At 42.0% G+C, this 24,313-nt stretch overlaps 3 protein-coding genes across 4 annotated transcripts; 1 reads left to right on the forward strand and 2 right to left on the reverse strand.

Annotated features, from left to right (window-relative positions):
• Positions 1 to 176: 176 nt before the first annotated feature.
• On the reverse strand, positions 177 to 7,607 carry entpd5a (ectonucleoside triphosphate diphosphohydrolase 5a). The gene is made up of 13 exons (XM_010733939.3): positions 6,875 to 7,607; positions 6,381 to 6,460; positions 5,999 to 6,142; positions 5,510 to 5,585; positions 4,860 to 4,895; positions 4,321 to 4,409; positions 4,152 to 4,231; positions 3,954 to 4,015; positions 3,757 to 3,858; positions 2,925 to 3,068; positions 2,755 to 2,811; positions 1,772 to 1,887; positions 177 to 1,639 (listed from the first exon to the last, which is right to left on the reverse strand). Exons 1-13 carry the CDS (start codon positions 7,317 to 7,319, stop codon positions 1,556 to 1,558), a joined length of 1,515 nt encoding a protein of 504 aa, XP_010732241.2. The 5' UTR covers positions 7,320 to 7,607; the 3' UTR covers positions 177 to 1,555.
• Positions 7,608 to 11,145: 3,538 nt separating this feature from the next.
• Positions 11,146 to 17,364, forward strand: bbof1a (basal body orientation factor 1a). Of its 2 annotated transcripts, XM_027274915.1 has the most exons (12): positions 11,146 to 11,358; positions 11,440 to 11,692; positions 11,777 to 11,842; positions 13,327 to 13,470; positions 13,571 to 13,651; positions 13,838 to 13,908; positions 14,532 to 14,676; positions 14,925 to 14,948; positions 15,244 to 15,737; positions 15,922 to 16,026; positions 16,807 to 16,878; positions 17,057 to 17,364. In XM_027274915.1, the coding sequence occupies exons 1-12, from the start codon at positions 11,312 to 11,314 to the stop codon at positions 17,154 to 17,156; spliced, it is 1,602 nt and encodes a 533-aa protein (XP_027130716.1). In that variant the 5' UTR covers positions 11,146 to 11,311; the 3' UTR covers positions 17,157 to 17,364. The 2 variants fall into 2 exon arrangements, with proteins under 2 accessions (XP_027130716.1, XP_010732199.3); XM_010733897.3 differs by lacking the exon at positions 14,925 to 14,948.
• A 123-nt stretch (positions 17,365 to 17,487) lies between these two features.
• On the reverse strand, positions 17,488 to 24,300 carry aldh6a1 (aldehyde dehydrogenase 6 family, member A1). The gene is made up of 12 exons (XM_010733896.3): positions 24,164 to 24,300; positions 23,822 to 23,863; positions 23,650 to 23,724; positions 22,336 to 22,497; positions 22,087 to 22,165; positions 20,745 to 21,047; positions 20,462 to 20,583; positions 19,885 to 20,074; positions 19,199 to 19,380; positions 18,908 to 19,087; positions 17,926 to 18,024; positions 17,488 to 17,832 (listed from the first exon to the last, which is right to left on the reverse strand). Exons 1-12 carry the CDS (start codon positions 24,200 to 24,202, stop codon positions 17,728 to 17,730), a joined length of 1,578 nt encoding a protein of 525 aa, XP_010732198.2. The 5' UTR covers positions 24,203 to 24,300; the 3' UTR covers positions 17,488 to 17,727.
• Positions 24,301 to 24,313: the final 13 nt, after the last annotated feature.

Below are 24,313 nucleotides of genomic sequence, written 5' to 3' on the forward strand. Positions count from 1 at the left end.
CTTAAATCCAATGTTTGCAGTTTGAAGATGAAATTATTTTTTTACATGGGATACTAGTGCACGTGTATTACAAAGAGTTTGTCTTGATATAAAAGGATAAACAGACACAAGGCACATTTTTCATGTTTTATTAAAACATACATGTATTATATAGTATACACTTTATTTCACTGGATTTAATAAAAACAATTTACATATTGTCGGTCATCAGTTTATTCATACTGATGAACATAGAGGCATTTCTGGGAAATTGTGCAGCATAATGTTTTTGCAATGTAAAAGCAGTTCCTGTCGAGAGATTTTACAAATAAAAGTTTACATTATGTATATACAGCAGTAGTTACTGATCATGGTGAATACTGGAAAGACAGCGGAGGCACAGTTTTGAAAGCAGTTAGGCAGAAAGTTCAGGAGTTAATATTGGATGAGGATAATTAAAATACTCTACATTAGATAAACTTTAAATATTTGTACAGTTCACAAGAAAATTGACAAACAGAATTCAATATTACTAATGTTTTTTAAGCAACCAGCAACAAATGAAAGAGTCATGGGCTTCCGACTTTTTACATGATTTCTGTTTACATTTTTGCTGTTTTAATGGCCGTAAATTATGTTGATGGATCCACTATCTACCCATAATGAGAGGTCTTTCTATTGCTAGCCTAAAACAGAGTTCAGACCTGGGGACCCTGCAATTTAGCCATACTTGATATGGTCTTTTCCACTCTAGACACAACAAACAATAATGGCTGAACGTTAAAATACAGGCATTAACCTCACACATGTAACAGCTATACAACACAGTCTGTGAGAGGCAACTCTCCACAGCGCTCTCTCTGCCCCCTTCAGTCATGGTGAATCTAACATTACTTGATGAATATGTACAACTCTTTGAAAGTCGAAACATCAAAGCAACCAATCATGTCTTAGCTACAATATCTGCAATTAAAGTGTTATGTGCAAAGTTGAAGAAAAGAAGTCAACTGCATTATTACCAATGATGTCTAACTAAGGCTAGGGGCAAATGAATTAGGGTGGTGTAAAATAATTAATTTCTAGATTAAAAAGATTGATTTACAAGCATTTAGAAAGACAGCTATGGTTGCACTTCTAGCAACTAGTCTCTAAATGAATTCCACTGTAGTGTACAGTGCACACCAGGACCACAGTAAGCACCAAAATACCATGACTGGTTGTGTTGCTTCTAAACTACCCTCTAAACACTTAACAGGTAGGCGAGACACCCATAAGGAATCAAAAATGTAAACGTTTTACAAAAAATAAAGTCAGCCCACCAGTTATGAGCTCAACATACAGTAGAAATAGCTGGCCTTATAAAAATATAGTGATTTCTTTTTTTTTTTTTTCAACAGTTCAACTTGGTTGTGTTCGCCGGGTGCTGAGGTTGAGGCAAAGATGAGGGGGAGGAAGCGTGGTGGGACCGGGTGCGTCTGTGAGGGGGACGGGCTGATCGAGGGTGGACGGAAGAAGGGAGGCCCCACAGTGACAGACTGTCCCTCTCAGTGCCGGCTGCAGTGACAGCGAGCTGTCCTTAGTGGATGTTGAGGTTTCTGAAGTAGTCAAAGGTTGCCCCCAGGGCCCAGCTTGTCTCCACATTGTTCACCTTCTTGGCTAGCTGTAAAATAGAGTAACAGGAGGATTTCCATTACCACCATGAAACAAACAATTTCCAACATCTAGTGTTATACTGAGGTCTTGAGCACAGGCATAATATGAAGGTTTTGTTTTGAAGCTCTGATTTGCTCACCTGAAGCACAGTGTTGTCCTTGAAGCCAAAGCCCTCCTTTAGCAGACAAGTGATATATGTCATATCCATGCAGAGGAAGGGGCTGATAGCACGGTATTTGGTCATTTTGTTGCACACTGCAAACACAAAAAGCCACAGGTTTCAGACATGACATTAACACGGGTTTCACATACCACTGACAAAAAAAAGCATTTGACACACAGAGACACCTTGCTACGTCATATAATGGAGTCACGTTCCAACTATTAACAAAAAATAAAATCACCTTTTCTAACCCTTGTGCTACATGATTAAAAGATGACCTTTCTGTTTTGCTGAATAAACAGGGAGGTGCGAGGAGAACGACTGAGGGTCAGCACAAGGCTGCGGGTGGGTGGCGGTGTTAAACAGCCCAGTACACAGTTTGTGTGTCTCAGTATGTGTCAGGTGGTGTGTGGCTGTCAGGTGCCCTCCTGCCTGGGCCAGACAAACATCTTCAGCTCAGCTGCCAGCCCAGCCTGAGCCATACTCGCTCCTTGAGACCATGTGACAGTGTTCTCACAACACAAACAGCCTTATATAACGCGTCAGCTCGTTCCTACTTGCTATAAATCTGTTCCACATGGTCTTTAAGTGTCACATACTAAAGCTTATAGGCATGGTGTGTATTTGTTAAATGTGCAAAACTGTTTATAGTGATGTTAACATATATTTACTCTATAATAAAGTACATTTGTCTTATAATCCATCTCCATAACACATTTGAGCAAATAATCGGTTACATTTTACTGTTGTAATAAATTATTTTTGGCAGGATAAGTTGTGCCAATTTGGTCCAATTGTGCCAAGTGTTTGGGCACAAACAAGGTTTAGTGCTTTTGCTATTTATACTGTTTTGCACGAAGTTTCAGTGGTTAGACAACTGATATATATATAACTTGTAAGACCGATGGTTTCATCCACAATTGTATCCATCCCTAGAGAAGATAACATGTAACTCTTACCTTCCTTGGCTCTCTTCTTAAAATCCCTGACTTCAAGCGCACCACCTCGGCTGCCATCTGCAGAAAACAAACAAACATGTAATTTAAATACCTATTTTTCTGCAAATGATGATAATTAGCATGAAAGATAATGGCACTGGAAGGTGACTCCTCGGTCTGTACCCACTCACCGATGAGGCCAGACTCCACAGCTCTGTCGTAGTAGTAGGAGAAAGCGTAGAAGATGCTGCTGCCCTTCACTTCGTAAGGCTGGTGCACTATTCCTTTGATTACCTTCATCACCTCGTAGTAGCACAGTTTATAGCCTGCATAGCCTGTGGAGAAAGAAGGGGATGCTAAATTTAGTTTTGTTAAACTATTTAACTAATATTGAAAATGGTGGAGTAAATGAGTTAAAGGTGCTTGGATGCAGCAATGGAATACAACCGGAAGAGTCTGTCGCCTCATTTTGAGGTTGGCGAGGAGTTGAAAGTTAGGGGCTCACCAGATCATATACAAGGGAAGCCCCAGAAGGACAAGTTTCACACAGCACCATGGGTATGGTTGGCTAAGTTGTACTGGTAAAACCATGTGCTGACAACAGCGGCAGTTAGTGCGGCCCTGTTGGGCTGTCTATTTTTACCACATAATTGTGAGCGGTCCAGATCAAGCCACTCGTTACACAAAAAAAATAACAACTCAGGGACAAGCCCAGCATCTTTTGGCTACTTGACTGTGGTATGGGAGTGACTGCCTTATTTGTGAAGTTAACTGACAGTTTTCTTTTCCTTTAAATACAAGGTTGACTGCAGTATAATTGTTCAAGAGGGAGGACAGAGAGAGAAAGGATGACAAGACATGCGTTTGGCGCCAAGGTTACAGAAACTTGAGCGGTAAATGTTCTCATGTGAGACTGTATTATACTGTACTCTATTGTGTACCGGAGTTGAGAAAGGAATGTACGGATTGCTGGATCCAAGTCACTGGGAAGGAAATCAAAACCTCAGGCAGCTTTTATCTTACCGTCTGGAATCCCGCTAACTTTGTAGGTGGTTCCTCCAAAAGTCACATCTTCTCTGAACTTTTTCGGGAGGCAGGAGCTAGTGAAGACTTTCCAATCTAGACCTGGGAAAAAACAAAAACAAGAAATAGTTTGCCATCTCCAAATGAAAGACTGACACAGGGTGCAAACAGGTGATTAAAGGTGCTGGTTACTCTACCATCAGCTCCTAGTGCTCCAAGAGTTGCCAGTCGAGCTGCATACAGTCCATTTCCAAGGTAGCTATGTGATAGTGACATACAATAATGGTAAGTTTTCACATAGATTCATATGTTTTACCCTACAGAATACTAACACATGATATTTTCTAAGCAAAATCAAACTGATAGAGCGTATAGCATTTCTGTCTGTTACTTACCTGTGTGTGTAGACTTGATATGTGTGGTTGAACAGGTTGAATTTGGAAATATAAGTGGAGGGAGCAGAATCAATGGTTTTCTGTTGGATGAAAAACAAATGTTTAGTGGTGTATTTTCACATTTTCAAAACCCAACATTTTTATTTACCTCATTTAATATCTAATTCACCTTTGACTTGGGAAGGAATGTGATCTGTGTAGATCCTCCACCCAAATCCAGGATGCCCACTGTCCTCCTTGTGTTGGAGTACAAGTGACCTATGGAAAAATAAAAGGTAAAAACATCACACTGGGTGAAGAAAACTTAGGATAAGGTGCTGTTCATCATCAGTGCAACAAACAAAGCGTACTGTATAATCTTGTGGATTTATCACCACATCTGTTAGGATATAGTCCTTTTACAACCTCTAGTGTCAGAATGATGCATGCTTACAGATCACATCTTTCCCCCACAAAGAGGGAAAATACCATTTTGGGTTAATGCACAACCTTGTTTATTAAAATAAATTTGTCTGTGCTGTATCTGTGTGAAAAAGCTGAGGAAATATTGCTTGTTTTTGCAACCTGTTTGGGGCCAGTGATTCAAGCTCATAACCTCAGACAGGAGACAAGAGTCTTTCACTGCCGGACTTCTGTGTACACTGGAGCCTCAGATATGAGCCTCCTGACCACTAACACCACCATAGCAAAACACAAGCAATGTCTTACCTGTAAGGAAGTTCACAGTGACCCAGGCAAGGACTCCTAAAAAAACAGCACACGAGTGAAAACGTCTGGATTAGTAAAAGCCTGAGAGGTGATTGTTTGAGCACAAACAATAAAGATGACGTTCAGTCCAGCTCTCCTTCATTAAGTTGATATTAAAATAGCAGAATTGGTGTAACTAACATGCAGGATTGCAGACCAGCCCAGGTAATTACAATTGTCTCAGATGTCAAGTTATTGCGCTCATAAAATGAGGATAATGAATGGCACAAACTGTATGATGAAACATAACATCGTGAGGGTGTCTTAATGAGTGATGTGGAGGATCGCACTAAATTATTGGGCGTGGGGCAGCAACTCACACTGGCATATTTATTTGTCTCAATGAGGTAGTAGCAGACCTCTTGTAAAAAAAAATTATGAGAGTCGTGTTGTTTGATATATCCTCAGTGAATTAGGCGTTTAAAGCACCTGGTTAGACAATACTGTGATCAAAAATACATAATTAAAACCTTTAGAAAAACATGTGTTTTGTGTAATATATATATATATATATATATATATAGATATATATATATTTATATTATATATATATAGATATATATATAGATATATAGTACAAATTGGTTACAAGCTATTAAAAGATAACCTACCTTCTTTTGCTCCATTCATGATGGAAACACTGTCGTTTGGCACATAGAAGGGGGACTCATCAAATACATCTCGCACCTGTGGAATAAATTTATCACCATTTCATTTAATGTATTTACTGCATTTGTTTTAAAGCGACCTAATGACACCAGACTATATGCCAAAATACTCTGCTGTTGTTAGGATATAGTCTATTCAGGCTCAAGAAGACAAACAGTGTCTGTTCTGTTTTAGAGTGACAGATAACTCAACCACAAGCATGGCTGGAACAGTAGCCTGGATTTAATACGTTAAATGACAAATATGGTTACTCCACACAACCCCACAACAGCTGTTTTTTTGCAACATGATAGCCACCAAATGGGCAGACATGCTGCCTTTTTTTTCAGTGACACTTGTAAGCACTTAGTGGTTTCTCATCCCGCTCCTTGGCGGGACGGGTGGTGTTTGTGCCAAACTGTCTGAGGGCAGAGAGAGAAAATGTTGCTCACCTCCTTCAGAAGAGCATTTGCCTTGTCTTCAGGCAGCAGACGAAGACCCGCTGTGGCCTTCAGGACCACCGGGGTCCTCTTCCATTCGTCCTCTGGCACTGTCTTCTTGGCAATCTTCAGCAACTGCCGGATGGTGTTGCCACCCTGCAGAGGAGGAGGAAGCGAAATTGTCAGAAGAGATATTTCATAATCAAGTACAGCAAACAGGGGTGGGCAGCAGTGACATCAGCAGCAGGAGGATTTTTTTGTAATTACACTGTTTACATCACATGAACCCAACCCAAAGAAAATCCCAGTGGTTTTGGTAATTTGCAGACAGCGAACAACTCCCTAATACACCTGATAATTAATAATAAGTGATGGTGTAAACCGGCATACATACCTCCTCAGGGTTGTCCTTGTAAGCAGACAGTCCGGGCTTCACTGCGTGGTACATTTCATTGTCAAGAACCGGCAGCTCGACTAAAAAAAGAAGTCAGTGAACACATCGTTAACCAGAGCCCAATGCACTATATGATACTCTGTGAATAAAATAGAAAGTCAAGCATGTGTAATTGCATAGCTTTTCTTTTACAGCTCATGATATTTAGACTGCAGCACCTCACCTACATCCTCATTCAGTTTTTTAGAGGTCTGCTTCCTACACAGTTGAGTCAGACAGGCAAATTAAGTCCAACTATGGGCTACTTTTAGAAGCTGTATTGCCCATGCACTGTGCCGGTCCCATGTTTGTCCTTACACCACACACTGAATGACCTAACAGCAAGCAGACAGAGTGGGAGCCAGCAGCATGTGGAAAGCCCTACTATTTGGTTAGGAGACAGAGAGGGAGAGAGAGGGAGAGAGACAGAGGGAGTGAGAAACTAGTGCACTTACCAGGGTCTTTCTGGATGAATTTATAGATGTGGATCCTGCTGCCTGTGCTCCCAGCGTCAAACATGATCCCGTAGAAAACCCGGCTCATGTTGACATGGGAGGAGGCTTCAGCTGCCGGCTGGTAAACCTCAGGTGTTTGGTACGTCTCAGGTGCAGGATGCACGACTTCGGGCACCGGGTGGAAAGCCTCTGGTATGGGATGGATGACTTCAGGTGCCGGGTGGAACACCTCGGGGATCTCGGGGTAGGTTGGCACGCCGGGCTGCGAGACTTCAGGCACCGGGTTGGAGACCTCAGGGAGGAGGTTTTCCTGGTTGGCGGAGTGCTCGCGGTAGCGGTAGAAGTGGGGGATGTAGCGGTGGTGCCGGTAGTATGTCGCCTCCGCTAAGAGGCTCCCAGCCACGAGCCACACTGTTAAAGTGAGGAGCAGGTTCGGCATGGCCATTGTTTTTAAGAGCCGGGGAGGAGAAGAGACAGCTGGAGTTTAAAAAAGAGGAGAAGTGGTGGATGATGGAGTAAAAAGATTGACAGGAGCAGTGGAGATGGAGAGAGGCAGAGTGGATGCGATGCACACTCAGGACTGTCCGGTCATCTGTTTACAGTATATAAAGACATAAGGGCTTGGCACGGGGCCACACCGAGAGCAGCCATCCACCAATCCTGTGGCGGTCCATCCCAGCTCCATCAGGAGTCCCCCCTCCTGTGAGCTGAGCTGGAGACTGACTACCTGCCTTTTTTTTTTTTTTTTTTTTTTTTTGGGAGGAGGAGGAGGATTATTTTTGGTTATGTTTTTTCCCCTCCTCATCTTTACTGGTTATTCTGGAGCCAAAAAATCCCCCTTACGAAAAGAGAAAGGGCTTTATGAAGAAGTCAAAATGAATAGCTCCAACCAAAAGAAATGGTCTTAAAATACTTTTTATGGGTACATTTAAGACTCACATAGTAACTTGCCTCAAAAGTTCCTTCACCCTGGAACTCTTTGGACTTTCACAACTTTACAAGTGCTTGAATTAAAGGTGATGCAAGATGGTATTTGGCTCTTATAAAGGCACATCTTTAGAGTTTATAAATCAATATCTGCAATTTAAAAAAGGTAGCAACTTAAATATTACACATTTCTGGACTTAATCCTTACAATCTAAGTGCTGGTAACTTGGGCCTTTGTGGGAAAGACAATGAATTAAACAAAGAAATTCCTATTCACACCTATTTCATTATGTATTGTAGGAGGAATGGTTAGTGGTTTGTGTTATTACATATTAATACCTCTTGTAAATCATGTTCAGTAGCTGCAATGAATCATACATGTATTAAAAAAAAACTTTCAACCTCCTCATCATGATCCTACAATCATCACCACATTAAATCTACTGCAGCCCTTTCACCAACCTTAAAAAATGCAAATGTGACCTGCACTCCAGCTGGCATAAAAGTTAAAAGAATGTTAGCAATCATCTCACTCCCACTCATCCCTGTGTTAACCACAGGCTTTCCAAGGGAAAAATATTTGGGCAGCTAAGGCACGTTTCACGAGAGAATGCATGAAAAGCATGAGTGGCTGTTTCTCCGTTTTAGGTGGGTGGTTGTCATGGCATCATAAGCCACGCTGTAGTGTATCAGCTAATGCTTTCTTGTGTAATGTTCAGAAATGTTTGGTTTTAGTGCAGGATGCAGACACACCAAGGATATCCCACAGTAGTGGAGCACAGAGGCACAGTAGCTCAGAGACCTTACATGAACTGAGATTTGTACCAGGCTGTGATATTTTCCACCCACTTTGTATCAACAGAAAAGAGGACAGAGATCTGAAACAGGAGGCGCTGGTAGTCTAGCAATTGAGGCATCCCTGAGGAACTGACCCTGACCCAACCCTGACTTAACATGTGCTCATATGGGACAGTTTCACCTCATGCAGAGGGAGACTGAGGCAGAAACCGAGCTGTCGGCCTGCCCAATCAGGAGGGTAAGGGGAGGGCAGAGGTCCCGCAGATGGGCACAAGAGAGTGCGGGAAGTCCACCAAGAGGACAATGTGGGGAGGGTGGGGCTTGGCACAAGTATTCACCCATCATGCCATTCCACTCCCAGGACACTCGACTGTGCAAAGCACTGTTCCAACACTGTAATTTAAACTAAAAATATTGGACTTTCTTTCCTCCTTCCTTTTTTCTAAATACTGTGGCTACTTTTTTCAATCCTGTGGCTCACCAGAATGGTCGTTCGCCCCTATCAAAGCGTACATGTGCAGGACCTCTCGCTGACTTGTGCCCGTAGATGTCTTGGTTGCATGTTAACAGTGTGATAATGTGACTCATAAACCCTGGATTTAAAAAAAATGTCTGATTAGAAATATTTAAAAATTCATGTTTCGTATGTGTGTTTTCATGTTGAAATCATCGTCAGATAGGCGTTAACGTTCAGACACATACTGTGGTTAATGTAGCAATTCATTTGGATAATGTGGCATATTTGGACAGCTGCACTGCACCTTAGGCCATTTGATGCATGAATCACAGCATGTTTTTGCCTTAAACACACACCTACTGTACTTTTATATCATCATTATAATATGATGCAATAGGACATGCCCTTCAAACAAAATGTCATACATATTTAGAAATTTTGAATGTTCACTCTAGAATAACATACAATAAACTAAACTATATGTAGTGAAAAGTGTGTATGCTGTCAAATCATGTTGGGATGTCATCCAAATGTGGACAGCTAGAGTATACACTGTGTGCGTAAAGAGCTCCTCTACAGCATGACACAGCACATTACAAACAATGTTTTAAAGGAGAGGTAGTTTTGAATACAAGTTTTTGGTATTTTGACTCAAGTTAAATGAAACCATAAAGCATGAGACGAGACCCCAGCTTTGTAATCTGCACTGTGCAATATATCATTAATATGCTGCAATGTTACCCTCAGGAATGCCATGTTTGTGGGTGTCCTACCCCAAAAAGTCCATTGAAGAGACCCAAACCTTGTCATTACAATTCCAATGATAATGACAGCTTTGAAAAGCTCGGGGTTATTTCAGTTTTCTCTCCTCACTGTCATAGTAATTACCTTTAAATTTAGTCTTCAAACTCTGTTCTTGATGCCAGAGCAGAGAGCGACCCTATATGATTCAGTTTACAGTAGCTACACCCAACACTTTTGCAATATCTGGCCTACTTTTTTTAATGAATAATCTACACTAGACACTCTCATGCTCCAACAGCAAGCTAAACAAGATAATGGAGAGAATTCAATGGGTTTCAGCCTAAATTATGACTTGCTCTAACTTTACATTGTTTCTTTTGGATGAGTTTCTTCGAAGATGTAAGCCAAGTGCATTTACGTTGATCTTTGTGGTTTTCCCATAACTCCAGCAAAAAACAACAGTGGGGATGGCAGCGACTAACACATGGTTCTTTTTAGGAGAACATGGACAATACTGCTGACAGGAGCCAAATGTATCTCATGTCATCATGTGGGAGGAGATCATGTGCAAACAGATCTTTTTTGATAGAGCCCAGCACATGAAGACTGTAATTACAAGACAAGTGACAAATACAGCCATTCTGTGTCAGTCCAGAGGCTGCAGAGCAGAACAGACATCTGTATCTTATGATCTCCCACCGCGATTGGTTTATTGATTGACTATAACATTTATTTATAGAGAACACACATGGTGTTCTCAAGGAGGCGAGGTATAAAACACAAAACTGCAACCAAAAGTTAAAAGGGGGAATAGCTGACGATAAATAAATGCTAAAAAGGAAAGGGGTGTTAATTAAAACATATTGAGCTGGTTGTATTTTTTCAGTGACTGAGATAAACAGTATTCTGAAGGTTCTTTGTAGGTATATAAATGAATCACCAACAATCTTAACAATAGATGAGTTGTTAAGTTAAGACAAGTCAACGTTATTGTCAATGCTGCCATATGTACAAGACCTACAGAGAACTGAAATATCCCTGGTGCAAACAGCATACATGTAATATAAAATATATACAAGTTAAAAAATAACAGACAACAAAATGGCAAACATTTGCTGGTTACAGGTCTCAAATGTAAGAAAAAAAGGCTCATATAAATGAATTTGACAAACAAATTCAATATCTTTAGGTTTTGGATTATTGGTTGGACATCATCTGGTACTATCTATCTATCTATCTATCTATCTATCTATCTATCTATCTATCTATCTATCTATCTATCTATCTATCTATCTATCTACGGGTATGGTAACCATGGTGACCAAAGGTCCCGCAGTACAGAAATTTGACCTCTTCCGCAGCTACAGCGTCTCCATGGCAACAGCACTCCACAAACAAAAACCGTGCTCTCGTTACCGTGAGCCCCAAACTGTAAAAGTCCTGCTCGGTAATTACCGCGTAACTTCTTCCTTCCTTATGGTAAACACGGGCTTGTTTTGATAATAGCAGAGATGCCGAAGAAGAAAGTCACCAAAGTGAAGAAGCCGGGTAAAGCCGGGTAAGTGCGTAACTACTTCTTTTTACGTCTGTTGACGTTGAAACAGAAACTCCAACTCCAAGTTTTTGTGTTTTGTCACAGGAAAGGGAAGAAAGAAGGCAAACAGGAGACAAAAGGGGACAAGGAGTCGGACATCGAGAAGGTCAAGGCCAACGCTACCCTCTGGGAGCTGAGGTTAAAGGTCACCGAGCAGTCACTTACGCAGTACCACGGCGCGTGCCGCGGGTTGGCCCGCACGAACGAGGAGGTCACGAACCAGCTGTACCACGCGGAGAAGAACAACCTCGACATCATAGGCTTTCTGAAGAGACAGGATGCTGCTAAAGACGAGCAGGTGTGCACACTTAGTCCGTCTGTGTGCCTGTTGTTTTAATGAGCTGTTGTTCTGACGTGTCACTTGTTTTGTTTTTTCTAACAGATCAATATGCTGCAGAAAAGCCTCAAAAGTCAAGAGGCACTTGCACGTGAAGAGCAAAACAAACTGGTGAGTTCATTTTAAAGCACAAAACCCACAAGAAATGAAATCTTTCATTTCGAAGACCGCACAACATGCTCGAGCTCGAGCATGTTCTCAGAGGAGCACTGTGTGCCTGATGATTTATTGATGCACAGCTTCAACCTGTAGCATCTCAAAAATGTGCTGCGCTGTGTCCTAACAGCTGTCTTGTGTATAATTATGTTGACATTTGTTTATGTAAGAAAACAACAGCCAAACAAAGCGACCATAAAACAAAAAAAAACAAGCCCTCACATTCCGAGTTACATGGTCTAATGTTATTTTTATTTATTTCAGTGGCCACAGTAACAAAAAAAAAACAAAAGAAATGAAGCAAAAATTAAAAGTGCATGGTCGACAAAAGGTTGGTCTTGAAGTGTTAACCATACCTCACACAGATCCTTATACTGAGAAGGCCCTGTCTAGGTTACGTAACACGCACCAAAGGGATTTATTTTGACTCATTTTATTCCCACTGCCCTCTGCCGCTGCTTGCACTTAACATCAAGCTATCAAACTGACATAGCAAAATTCAAGTGGCTTTACTAGACAAAAAAAAAAAGGTACAAAAAAACTTTCTTTTGCCAGCAGCTGTTTTCCATCTTCCAACTCTTACTTCATGCTGGTAAAATGGAGTCCAATAAGCTTCTGAGGAGGAAAAAAGAGGCATGGTCTGGACCAACTTGAAACATCCCTATTTTAGACATGTATGGAATTGTCACATATGTCCAGTTACGGGAAGAGAAAAAAATAAAAAATACTGTCGTGTGGTTGACTCTAAAGATGTGACCTCAAGATGTGCCCTTTTCTCGTTGTGAGGTGATTAAGTGGTTCATCTTGAAAATTGACTTAGCTAATGGAAAGTACTCCATCAAAGGCACCCAGGGAACATTAACGCTCTGGCTTTTGTCTAAGGAGAGACACGGTGAACTTTTGAGTGTTTGAGAAATTCAGTCAGCCAAATAATTATTCCATAAACATTTTTCCGAGTGTAGTTACTGCACAACGTGAGGACAGGCACATGCAACCACGAATCACTTTTAACTTTAAACTGTGTGTGGATGTGTTTTGGAAAGCTGACCGTTTGATAGATCACACAGAGTGACAATTGCACAAACCAAGTTGAATTAAATAAATAAATAGTGAAGATTGATGTAGATGAACGTATACAGAGTTACGTGAAGAATACCGATTAGGCCTAAAGTTGTAATCAGATGGTTGATAGCCTCTCATTTAGTCGTCATGTACATCTTTGCGGGTGTGTGTTTTTCTAGTCTTTCATGACTTTGGTCATTTTGTCACATTTCTGCACAGACTGGCTTTTCCACAGCAGTAGCTTGAGGTATTTTGCCTGACTGATCTGTGCTAAAGACGGTTTGCAAAAGAGTCTGGCCTGCGTAAACCTGGTATAAATGGTAAGGCTGCAGAATGTTACATTTTTACATTCTTTGTATCTTATTGTATATGAACAGGTTGAAGATTACACACTTCAAATCAATGAGATGAAGGAACTGTTCCGAAAGAGGTCCAGTGACTTTAACATGATCCAGGCTGGATTCAAGGAAATTAAGGAGTTTCAGAAGAGGAAAGCGGAGATGGAGCAGGAGCTCACTGATGTGAGGGAGAGGGGGGGCAACACAAAACATAAAAAGTTTCCTGTTGAAGAGTGGTGGTTCTTTTTCTGGGTTCAATAACTATGAACTTTTTATTTTGTAGACTAGAGAAAGCATGGAGGCTGCGGAAAAGGAGCACAGAGAAAACCTAAATGAAATGGAATACAAATTCTTCAACGAAAAGGTATTTTCAAGTCTAAAAGAATCACCTAAAAATGCAAGATAGTTCCTAATAATGGGGTGAAATCACTTCAGTCAAACAGTCAGTTGGCCTGGCCATATGAACGGGAAGTTGTTGATGAAAAATTAGCCAGCGGCTGATATTGTCCCAGGTGTAACCTCATGTGAGTTTTGGAAATTTTCCCTGCAGGCTCGTCTGGAGAAGGAAGCTGAGCAAACGATAGCTCGGGTAGTGGAGAAGGCCCACAATGAAGCCATTCTGTGAGTGTGTTTCCGCTGTCCCTTTACAACCTCGCTTTATTCTTTAAACTGCTCTTTGATGTCCTCAGAACGCAAAGAAAAAATAATTTACTCACAGGAGTGTTTATGTATATAAATATATATAACCAGAGCTGATATTTTTTTCTTGACCACACTGGTTGGTCATGTCCAGAGTGTAGTGTACATCACTGAAGCCAACGATCACATCTTCGGCCGCCCCAGAATGTCCTGCAGGGAGGCGAGTGTAATGCGGAAGACCAAAGTTTATTACTTTTGAGGCCATAAGACGTATATTTCACCTCTGCGATGTTTAGTTATTTTTTTACAGCTCATAAAATGTCATCATTGATACTGGTGTGGTCCTGCCGTTTTGGTCTGTCAGCAATTGATTTCATGTTTGAACACACTCAAAAGTCAAGTACATCACAATGAGAGTCTTTGACTGATAAACTATAGAAATATTTCATAAAGCATTTGTCTTATTCTACTTTGAACACTCCATGCAGGTTAGAATAAATCTTGAATGCGTATAAATGATGTCTTGCAGCAGAATGAGACTCATGTGTGCATAATTAGAGACAAATCTCTCAGTGGTGTTTTTGTTTGTCCTGTAAACTATTCAGGCAGTTGGATGATGCCTCGCGCTCTGTATTCAAGGAAAATGTGCGTCTCAATGAAGCGCTGAAATATCACATGAAGGAGACAGACGACCTCCAGAAACTGACAAACTCATTGACGAAGGAAAATGCCTCCCTGGTACTGGAGAGGGTATGTTTGAACCATTTGGGCAGCAAACAGCAGTGTTACTATTAGGCACGAGCAGTCCTTGGATAGAGACCATTCATCTCCATAAAGTCATTTTCAATCATGTCAGTTATGAAACACTTGTCGGATCTGTGCAGAATATATTTCAGGTGGTTTTTCCCTTGTGTTGTTTACTTGTGCTGACCCTGTGTATTTTGCTTGTGGTCCTCTTCCTACCCCCATCCCATCCCCACCTCCTGACTACTACCCAGCCTCTCAGTGGTCAGTGGTTGTGGGTGAGTTTCCACTGGTGTATGGGTTCAGATTTAGTGGCTTCTCTTTCGCAGGTTTCTGGCACAGATTTTGTAAGGCAAATAAATATTGGGCACATTAATCTTACCACTGATGATGACAGTAAATCAAGGGAGTAAATCCACCTTGTTGAAGCTCTGGCCAGTCACTCAGCAGCAGAGGCTGGAGGACAAATCCTCATCTGTTTCAGTTCTATATTAGCTTGTTAATGAAAGGAGTCTCCAAAGTTAGCTCGGTGTCATCAATGTTACTATTTTGCTCTTCTGTCCACTCACCCAGAACACGTTCGAGTGTATGTTTAAGAAGAATACAGCTGAGATGGAGGTCCAAAAAGAGGAGCTGTCTAAATTGAGAGCTAAAGTAGCTTCCCTGGAGCAGGCCCTAGAGCAAAAAGCTGGGGAATTTGAGCGAGACAAGGAGAAGGAAAAGGAGAAGACAATGGTCAGCATCCAGGCCAGCCAGGTAGAGTTGGTGAAGCTGCAGAAAGTGCTTGCCATGCGGGAGAAGGAATTGGAGAACATCAAGCAGCTGGCGAGCACCATCGTAGAGCAGCGCACAGAAGTGGAGCAGTTCTTCCACGAGGCACTGGCTCAGGTGAAGCAGGAGATCATGGCCAGCAGGCTGCAATACAGAAAGAAGGCACAACAGGCTTATCAGAGCAGAATGAGAGCGGCCACAGCTGGAAAATTAAAATTCCCACCCATCCGCACCTTTCATAAAAGCCCCCATAGTACCAACTCTGTCCATTCAGACCTGGAGGCGGCCACAAGGTGGTAGGTCTACATCCCACTTCCATTTCCATGACTCATACTACTGTGTGTCTTTGTGATATTTTTAATTCCTCTTGTTTATCAGCACCAAGTAACCTCCAGCTCATCAAAACCATAACACTCTTAATGGTTTATTTTAATACAGACTATATATGTTGGCGTTCATTTTCATTCCTGTGTTCTTTAGGAGTCATCAACCAGGCAGCAAAGTTGATATCTTAGATCTCACTTGGGAGGAGAGGGAACTACTTCTCAGGCATCTCTTTGCTAAAATGAACGGACAGAAGGAAAGGTAATAAAACTTCCCAATTATTGTGTTATGTTTGTCTTTAGCAAAACACTTTGATGGCTGCTTGTTGATCACTCATACGCATCATCCTAAATAATACTGTACAATCCACTTGTAATCCCTGAAAATGGACTGAAATTTGTGGATGAATTACCTCTGAACAACAAAGCGCAGTGACACCAAGCAGTGGTTCAGGCTGAACTTCTGGTGACTCCTCCCTCTTTTTAATGTTTTAAACAGCCATTTTCTCAGCAGAAGAGGATACCATAAAACATCAGTTAGGCTTCAACCAATTTTCTTTTCCATCCAGCTGCTTAAAAAGAATGAAGAAAGAGTCTGGGCACAATAGTAAAAATAGGCCCAGCCGCAGAGTCGTGTGCTTGGAAACAAACATCTGGTCACGTCGATTTGCTTTGAGCCTATTGGTCCCTCTTCACGTGCACTAGCAGTTTATTTTGTTCTTTGAACGCTTGTGGTCAGAGAGCAGCTGGTAACATGATTTTAAGGACGGAGTGTGCAGGGGATCTGGATGTATGGGGATATGGGAGGCAGAGAAGATGTATATTCATGTTAACAGTGGTCTGGCACCTAGTCCAGCAGAATAACACAGAACATTCGGCGACTCAAGATAGTCACTTATCCAAGTCCATTGACCCAAAATAACCCCTGTCCAAAGGGAATGGCTACAGGCCCAAATGCATAGACACCAGTTTGCAAAAAAACATGTCTTTTTACTATGAGGTTCTGCGTTTAACTGCAACTCATTTGCATTTTTACCGATAGAAAAGCCAACAAACATCTGGATTGGTCTGCCTCCTCTGAGAAGAAGAGCCTTATTGACAGCAATGCTGCTGGGTAAGACACTAAAGGAATGTACGAGAATAAAAGTTGCTCCTCGTCCTTGCAATTACGAAGCCTGTGCAGATTTATCGGTCCCCACATTCCATGTTTAGCTGAAAAAGTATTGGCTGTGAGAACATGAGTGCCTACATGTGATTTATCATACAGTTGCATAATGATGACTGTCTTCCAGAATTAAAGAGGAGCTCTCCCAAGCGACCTTCATCACCCAGGCGCCTGAGCCCGTTCTGCCCTCCAACCCAAACAGCTTGCCGGATATGCACACCACATGACCTCTGTGTGGCCTCTACGTTGCACATCACACTCTGGATTGTTTGCCTCTGCTTTGTACTCTTTGCCCAGACTGTGAATCATGTGTATAGCTGAATACAATGTGTGTGTTTGTGCTCATAAATATCTTGCCTTGCATGTATATATATGGCATGTGAGTTTTCTTTCATACATGAAGCTTGTTTGAATTCTGTCACAAACCATTTAAAGATCTGTTGCTTCAAGACAAAATAACTTTCTCGCCACAAAGTGCTGATACCAAAATATGCACCACATGATATACAAGCAATCATTGAAGGTGGGTTAGTGGAATATAATGCATTGAGTCCACAATTGTTTTAATATGGGTGTATTTGAAGAAATGACATTGACCCAATAACATTGCCTCACCTGCACAGATCCTTTGCATAGTTCAAGTCTTGGCCACAGTGGTTTACATTTACAGATTATCTATACATACATCTAATATAAAGTCTTTAAAAATGGGGAACATTATTACATAGTTTTCAATGTGGATGGAGGGTCTGGGTGTTCTGATTTATCTGACTGAACAGCAGCACTTGGATGGAGTATTTAGCGTCCCATAGTAGGCATTGTAACTGCAGGACTTTTCAGTGTGGCATCTTCAGCTTTCCATTGTGAAGTTACAGTTTTGATCTGTGTGTAGAACTGGATACCCTGGAAATAAATAAAAACATTTAAAACTTTTCCGAAACTTGACACTGTTTTTCTCATGCCTGTAACAATAGGATGCATTTGTTTATGTCATACTTGTTTTCCATAGAAGTTCATGTCTCCTCTGAAGGATCCTCGTGATCCAGTGAAGGAGAACATAGGCAGTGGAACAGGAATGGGAACGTTGACACCAACCTGCAGAAAACAAGTATTTTCCCTTTCATTTCCATAAGTGGAAGCTTTGTAAAACAATTCCCCAGGATCCTAAATTGCTAGGATGAGTGAGATGCGGGATGATGAGAGATGTGGTATATCCATGCTGTTTAAAAAACAAGCTTACATGATCGCACTAAACAAAGCTAAACCTGCGGCTTATATTGCAGTTTTTAAAAGCACAGCGTGGTCTTATGAAAGGGGAGAAAAAAAACTAAATAAAACATTTTGTTATGAAGGCAATAGAGCCATGGCATTGTTGGTTTCGAATGTTTGAAACAGCAGGAATAAGTTTGGACACACTAAGGCCTTTTGGCCAAGGTGCAGGGAGGAGGGGAAAAAAAAAAAAAAGGAAAAGAAGATGTTTGTTGCATCGAGGTTTGGAGAGGAGGACAGCACATGGCCTGCACAGCATTCCCCGACATGTGAACAGCAAACACAGGACATAACTAAGGCTCCACAGGCAAACAAACAGGGTAAAGGCTGGCCATATTTATGCTTAAACGTTGAACAGGACCCTAGGAATCCCTCCTGGGTTTAATTTAAGATTTCCCTCCTCGAACACTACCCGGAAAAATGTTTGTATGTCCTCCTGTTTTCATTGAGGAGACACATATTTGCTCTAGCTATTCGTAGGCTTAACCGGTAGCGGAGGGAAGGGGGTTGCCGAATGTGTTTATTTTAGGTTGCAGGCAAACACGGCTATACTTGACATGGAAAATAATTGTTTTTTTAAAGTGTGTGAAGGTTTTCAAACAGAAATGTGATGTGCTCCCTGCTGATGCTGTATAGACATGACAGAGGGATGTGAATGTCTCCTTTCTCCCAAAACAGAGGAACACATTTGGAGGCTGCAGCCACTCACCTGGCCCACATCCACCTCGTGCGTGTATTTGCGTGCAGTGGCGCCATTTGTGGTGAAGATAGCTGTGCCGTTGCCATAGGGGTTGCTGTTGACCAAATTGATGGCATCATCCAGAGAGTCTGCCTCGAGAACGACCAGCACAGGCCCGAAGATTTCTTCAGTGTAGCACTTCATCTTAGGCTGCGAGAGCACAACAGTGAACACTTTTACTCACGCGTAGTTTTATACCTGTTCGTAATGGTACTCGGACACAAATGCATGTGTGCATGTTAAGATATTAAACCCACATACTGTGACACTGCTGATGATGGTGGGACCCACAAAGTTGCCTCTCTCGTAACCCTTGACATTGACTTTTCGGCCATCCAGGAGCAGCTTAGCTCCCTCGTCCACACCACTCTGGATCAGACTGCAGACTCTCTCCTTGGCCTGAGGTGAGATCAGAGGCCCCACATCTGCACCAGGCTGGTCTCCTAGCAGGGCCCCAAAAACAACCGACTCTAAGGTTACATACAGTTGCACTTGCACTTGCATGATGTGAGCACATTAAGGGTGCCGACATTGAAATTCAGCTTTTGCCACAAACACGCAAAAGCCAGGACGAGGGGCACTCTGAGGCACTCCCTCAAAAACGGATACTTACGGGTTTCCTGTGTTCTACACAAATTAGAGTCCATCTCATCGCAAACTGGGAGAATCATTCTCTTTTTGACTCCACATCAACTTCCTTTCTCAAAAGGATTTGATGCTCTGAACCGCTATTTAGGTCTGGGCCGCAAGATCTGGCCACAAATTTGCAGCATGGCTGACTCAACAAGCCCTCTCTCCCAGCTGACTCCAATGTAAAGTTACAACAGAGTAAAAAGGCGAGAGGCGCGGTTGGGGCGGCGTGGGTGGCCCCTGAAATGACTAAACCAAAAGGCTCTTGGGGGCTCAGGAGAGACAGAGGTGAAGGGTGGGGTAACGGGGCGTGGTACCTGCGTTCACGCGCAGAGCCTTGGATCGCTCCACCAGCTCCGGCAGCCAGCTCCTTGCCTCACCCACCAGGATGGCTGTGGATAGAGCCATGCAGCGCTGTCCTGCAGCCCCGAACGCAGCACCCACAAGCTGGTTCAGAGTGTTCTCCTTGTTGGCATCAGGCATCACCACACCATGGTTCTTGGCTCCCTATAGTATGTGAGAAGTGGTTAGCCTTCTGCTGTTGGATCTCCACATCACAACAACTGGTTAGTCACAAGTGAGAACATAATATCAGGGAATTACGTACAAACAACCTCTAAATTTTATATTCTACATTTGTTTCACATTTGAGTCCATGTGGGCTTGATGGACACAAATCAAAACAAACAGATGAACATTTGTAATTAAAAGTGTGGCTCTTCAACACTGATGCATGGCTGCGATCTCCGTTTTGCACCTTCTCCCATCTGTACAGCTGGCAGTGAGGAGGAGCGATGAGCAGCAACAATCTGTTGGGCAATGCTGCCGCCTTCTGGACATTTACACCAAGTGTCATACATTACATCTGTGTTGGTTTTATCATTTGATACTCACCATGTTGGACTGGACTCTCTTGCCATTTTTAGATCCTCTCTCGTAAATATACTCCCCAGCTTGATTTGAGCCAACAAAGCTGATTGCTCTGATGGCCGGATGGTCACAGATGAAATTCACAGCTGTGGCAGAAAGACCAAAAAAAAAGACAGATATGTCTTAAATATTTGACTGACTGCCTTCTTCTTCTTCTTCATCTGCTCTAAATAATACACTACCATAATATATGCTGCTGTATCTACACTACAGATTAGGTTCAGATACAAAAGAGTCCAACTCTTACCAGCGTGTTGGCCGTGGATGACGTTGAGTGTCCCATCTGGAGCGCCGGCATCTTGCAGCATTTTTGCCAGAAGCATAGCGCACGTTGGCACCCGCTCTGAAGGCTTCAACAGGTAGGTGTTGCCGCACACCATGCCCATAGGAAACATCCACAGTGGGATCATGGCAGGAAAGTTGAAGGGAGCGATGCCAGCACACACCCCGACGGGCAGGCGGTAGGTGTAGGTGTCCATGTCCTTTGTGATGGAGGGCAGGGTTTCACCAAGCATCAGAGAAGTGATGCTGCAGGCGTGCTCCACAACCTCTGCAAAGAAACGAAATAAACAGAGCATGCAGCACTTTTTGCTTTTTGCTGATTTGTCAAGCTACAAAAGATTTGTGTACAGTATCAGTCAGCTGAGAGGTAAAATAGATACATCAGTTCATTACTTTCAGACATGAAATTCAAACTGAAAATTACAAGAACTTTGAATGTGTCCTCCTGTGACCCCCTGGGAAAGAACAACTGTCCAAAAGAGACTGTGTGAAACAACCTTTGTGGTTGAATTGCTGCAAAGAAACCACTACAGCAGAAGAAGAGAACTGTTGAAGCCAAGAAACACAAAGAATGTATATTAAATCCGTGGAAATCTGTACTTTGGTCTGAGGAGTCCAAATTAGAGATATGTGGTTTCAACCACTTTGGCCTTTGTGAGACGCAGAGAAGGTGAACAACATGTGGTTCCCCCCGTGAAGCACACAGAAGGAGGTTTGATGGTGTGGAGATGCTTTGCTGGTGACACTGTTGGGGTCTATTATTGTTTTTTTAAAAGGACAGTGACCCCAACACATCTCCAGGTTATGTAAGGGCTATTTGAACAAGAAGGAACATGATGGAGTGCTGCGTCAGATGACCTGGCCTGCACAGTCACCTGACCTAAACCCAAATGAGATGCTTTGGGATGAGTTGGACTGCGGAGTGAGAGAAAAGCAGCCAACAAGTGTTCAGCAAACCAGTCCAGGTGACGACCTCATGAAGCTGACAGAGAATACCAACAGAGCGCAAAGCTATCATCAAAGCAAAAAGTGGCTAGTTTAAAGAAACTAAAATACAAAACATTTGTTTTATTTATAGTTATTTTTGTATTTTATATCTTCCTAAATCATAAGGTAAAATGTGTTGGTATAATCGTTGACAATCATTCAAAGGGCTCATGAAACAACTGCCCTGTTCTGGTTTTGTTAACTCATTAACTACTTATCTTGAACATCTAACTAATCCTGCAACCACAAAGTAAAGTCTCCAAAACATGTAAATGTTTACCTATTTGTTGCCCTTTTAAATGTATGTATGACAAACTTACGCAATCCTCTGAACACATCCCCCTCTGCATCTGCAAGGGTCTTGCCCTGCTCCACTGTGATGGCCTTGGCAAGTTCTTTCTGAAACACAAAATGAGCCTCATGTCAGTCTTTTAGTTTATATTATAAGGAGTATGTGTCATGTAACACTTGTTCAACTTAATAAATCATCAATAAATCAAGTTGAACAGCTCTAAACAACAAATTCTTGCCTTTTGTTGCACCTTTCACTTCCCCAACCTTTGACTTACAATGTTGTCCTTGATAAGCTGCTGATAGCGCAGGAAAATCTGCTGCCGAGTTAATATGGAGGTCTCGGACCAGGAGTGAAAGGCTCTGGAGCACGAGTCCACAGCAGCTAACATCTCTTCCTGGGTGGCTTTGGGTACACGGGAGATCACCTCGTTGGTAGCCTGCAGAGAAGAGAAAAACTCACATCAATGTGCTAAAGATTACTTAAGTTCTTAACATTCAGAAGGGGTGTTTAAGGTTACTAAACATTAACATAAAAGGTGAATGCTAAGAGATGTTTAACAGATATGCACGCCATAAATGCAGGACAGAGTTCGTTAAATTTCCGTACCAAATCTTGGAAGGAAACATTTACTATTTTTAGATCTTGACTTGTTATTCTAGTGTAGGGTGTAAGGTTTAATTTTAAGTTAAGTTTCACATTCTGGTGTTAATACTTGACAAATGATATTGTGAATGTTTTCATCATTAACAAAGCCAAATGTAAAAAAAAGAAGTGCTATTTAACTTTATTTAAGGTGTTAATGCAGGACATTCAACAACAGAAACCAGTTTGTAGCCACAGACATAGACATGAAACATTATGTAATACAAAGTTAAGCAACACAGACGAGCTATTCCAAAGCTACCATATCACAGTGTAGTATCATGAAGCACTCCAGCTACAGCAGGATATATATAACCAATGGTGTAATTCATGTGGATGGATTCATGTCATTTATGCCCACAATTTTTGTTAAATAACCCACCCAGCAAAGGATAAATGGATACGATTTGGTAGATATAAGACTCATGCATTTTTTTTAGCCCAGTAGTATTTGCACATTGTCACTGAACTTCTTTTGCTTGACATCAGGGAGGATCATTATGAAATCAACATTAGCCGCAGAAGAGGTCCAGACTGTTAGCTCAAGCCCCACGTACAAAGGCTCAGTCCTTGCTGCAGCGGCCGAACGTGGTCGGTTCGATCCCAACCTGTCACCACCCTCTTTTCTCTCTCCCCTCTTCTCTCGTTCCTGTCACTCTTCAGCAGTATCTGCCAAATAAAGCTAAAAAAAGCCCCAAAAGGTGAAGCTTTTGCAATCAATACTGGACTAAAGTTGGTTGAGAATTATTATGCATTGTAATTGAAATAATCCATATTTATCACTCCAGAGGGGAATTAGAGGAGGCATACCTAATGAAAAAATAAAGTAGGTATATTCCCTGTATGTATGTACTGTACCTTACTCAAATACATGTGTGGATTTTGAAAAACAAAACCGAACAAAGAAGGGCACGGTTTGTTGATCCATGCCAGGTGAAACACTTACAGGATTGTGAATATCCAGCCATTCTGAAGTCTTGGATTCAACAAACTTCCCATCGATGAACAGCTTGGTGGTGGGCTGTGAGGAGAGACATCACAATCTGCATCTAGTCAGCAGGTTCATTGTCCATGTATGACATTATAGACTGACACGAAAGGTGTGACGCTGTTCTCACCACTGAGGAAGAGTAGCACATGCGGCCAACTTTGAGTGGGACCTGAGAAAGAAACACAGCAGGGGTTATTACATATTATCCTCATCTTATCTGATTACTATTATCAGTATGTTTTGTTTACATTTTTGTCAAATAATTAAATAAACCAGCTGTTTCCAGTTGCAGCCATGAGTGACTTAACCACAACTACAAAGTATGGAGTAATGAAAAGGCTTGAGGGCACATTAGTTAAGCTGAATGCAATGCAGACAGGTGCAGACTTCAGCAATCCAGATCTAAATCTTGCAGCTCAGGACACGTGTCAAACCTGGCTTTTTAAGTTAAACACCTTTAAAATCGTACCTTTGTCCTGAGCACTGATCTTAAAGCTGTTGTCGCCATGGTGGAAATGTTATTAAAGAGCAGGCCCACTTGTTTCAGAGCAGCTGCGCAGGTAGGACGGTGGCCAGCAGCAGACAACGTACAGGTTTCTACCCAACAGAGACGTAGTAC

Source organism: Larimichthys crocea, chromosome XXIV (assembly GCF_000972845.2).
Source record: "Larimichthys crocea isolate SSNF chromosome XXIV, L_crocea_2.0, whole genome shotgun sequence".
NCBI classification, from domain to species: domain Eukaryota; kingdom Metazoa; phylum Chordata; class Actinopteri; family Sciaenidae; genus Larimichthys; species Larimichthys crocea.

Bases quoted from the DNA above. Each gene is read 5' to 3' on its own strand.
- entpd5a (XM_010733939.3), bottom strand. From the start codon at position 7,319: ATGGCCATGCCGAACCTGCTCCTCACTTTAACAGTGTGGCTCGTGGCT. The intron at 4,410-4,859 runs GTAAGACATTGC...ATTTTTCCATAG, and splicing joins CACTGTGAACTTCCTTACAG to GTCACTTGTACTCCAACACA. The intron at 1,640-1,771 runs GTGAGCAAATCA...TCTATTTTACAG, and splicing joins AGGACAACACTGTGCTTCAG to CTAGCCAAGAAGGTGAACAA.
- bbof1a (XM_027274915.1), top strand. From the start codon at position 11,312: ATGCCGAAGAAGAAAGTCACCAAAGTGAAGAAGCCGGGTAAAGCCGG. The intron at 14,677-14,924 runs GTATGTTTGAAC...ACTACTACCCAG, and splicing joins CCTCCCTGGTACTGGAGAGG to CCTCTCAGTGGTCAGTGGTT. The intron at 16,027-16,806 runs GTAATAAAACTT...TTTTACCGATAG, and splicing joins ATGAACGGACAGAAGGAAAG to AAAAGCCAACAAACATCTGG.
- aldh6a1 (XM_010733896.3), bottom strand. From the start codon at position 24,202: ATGGCGACAACAGCTTTAAGATCAGTGCTCAGGACAAAG. The intron at 21,048-22,086 runs GTAAGTTTGTCA...GTTTCTTTGCAG, and splicing joins GGATGTGTTCAGAGGATTGC to AGGTTGTGGAGCACGCCTGC. The intron at 20,075-20,461 runs GTGAGTATCAAA...CACATACTATAG, and splicing joins AGAGAGTCCAGTCCAACATG to GGAGCCAAGAACCATGGTGT.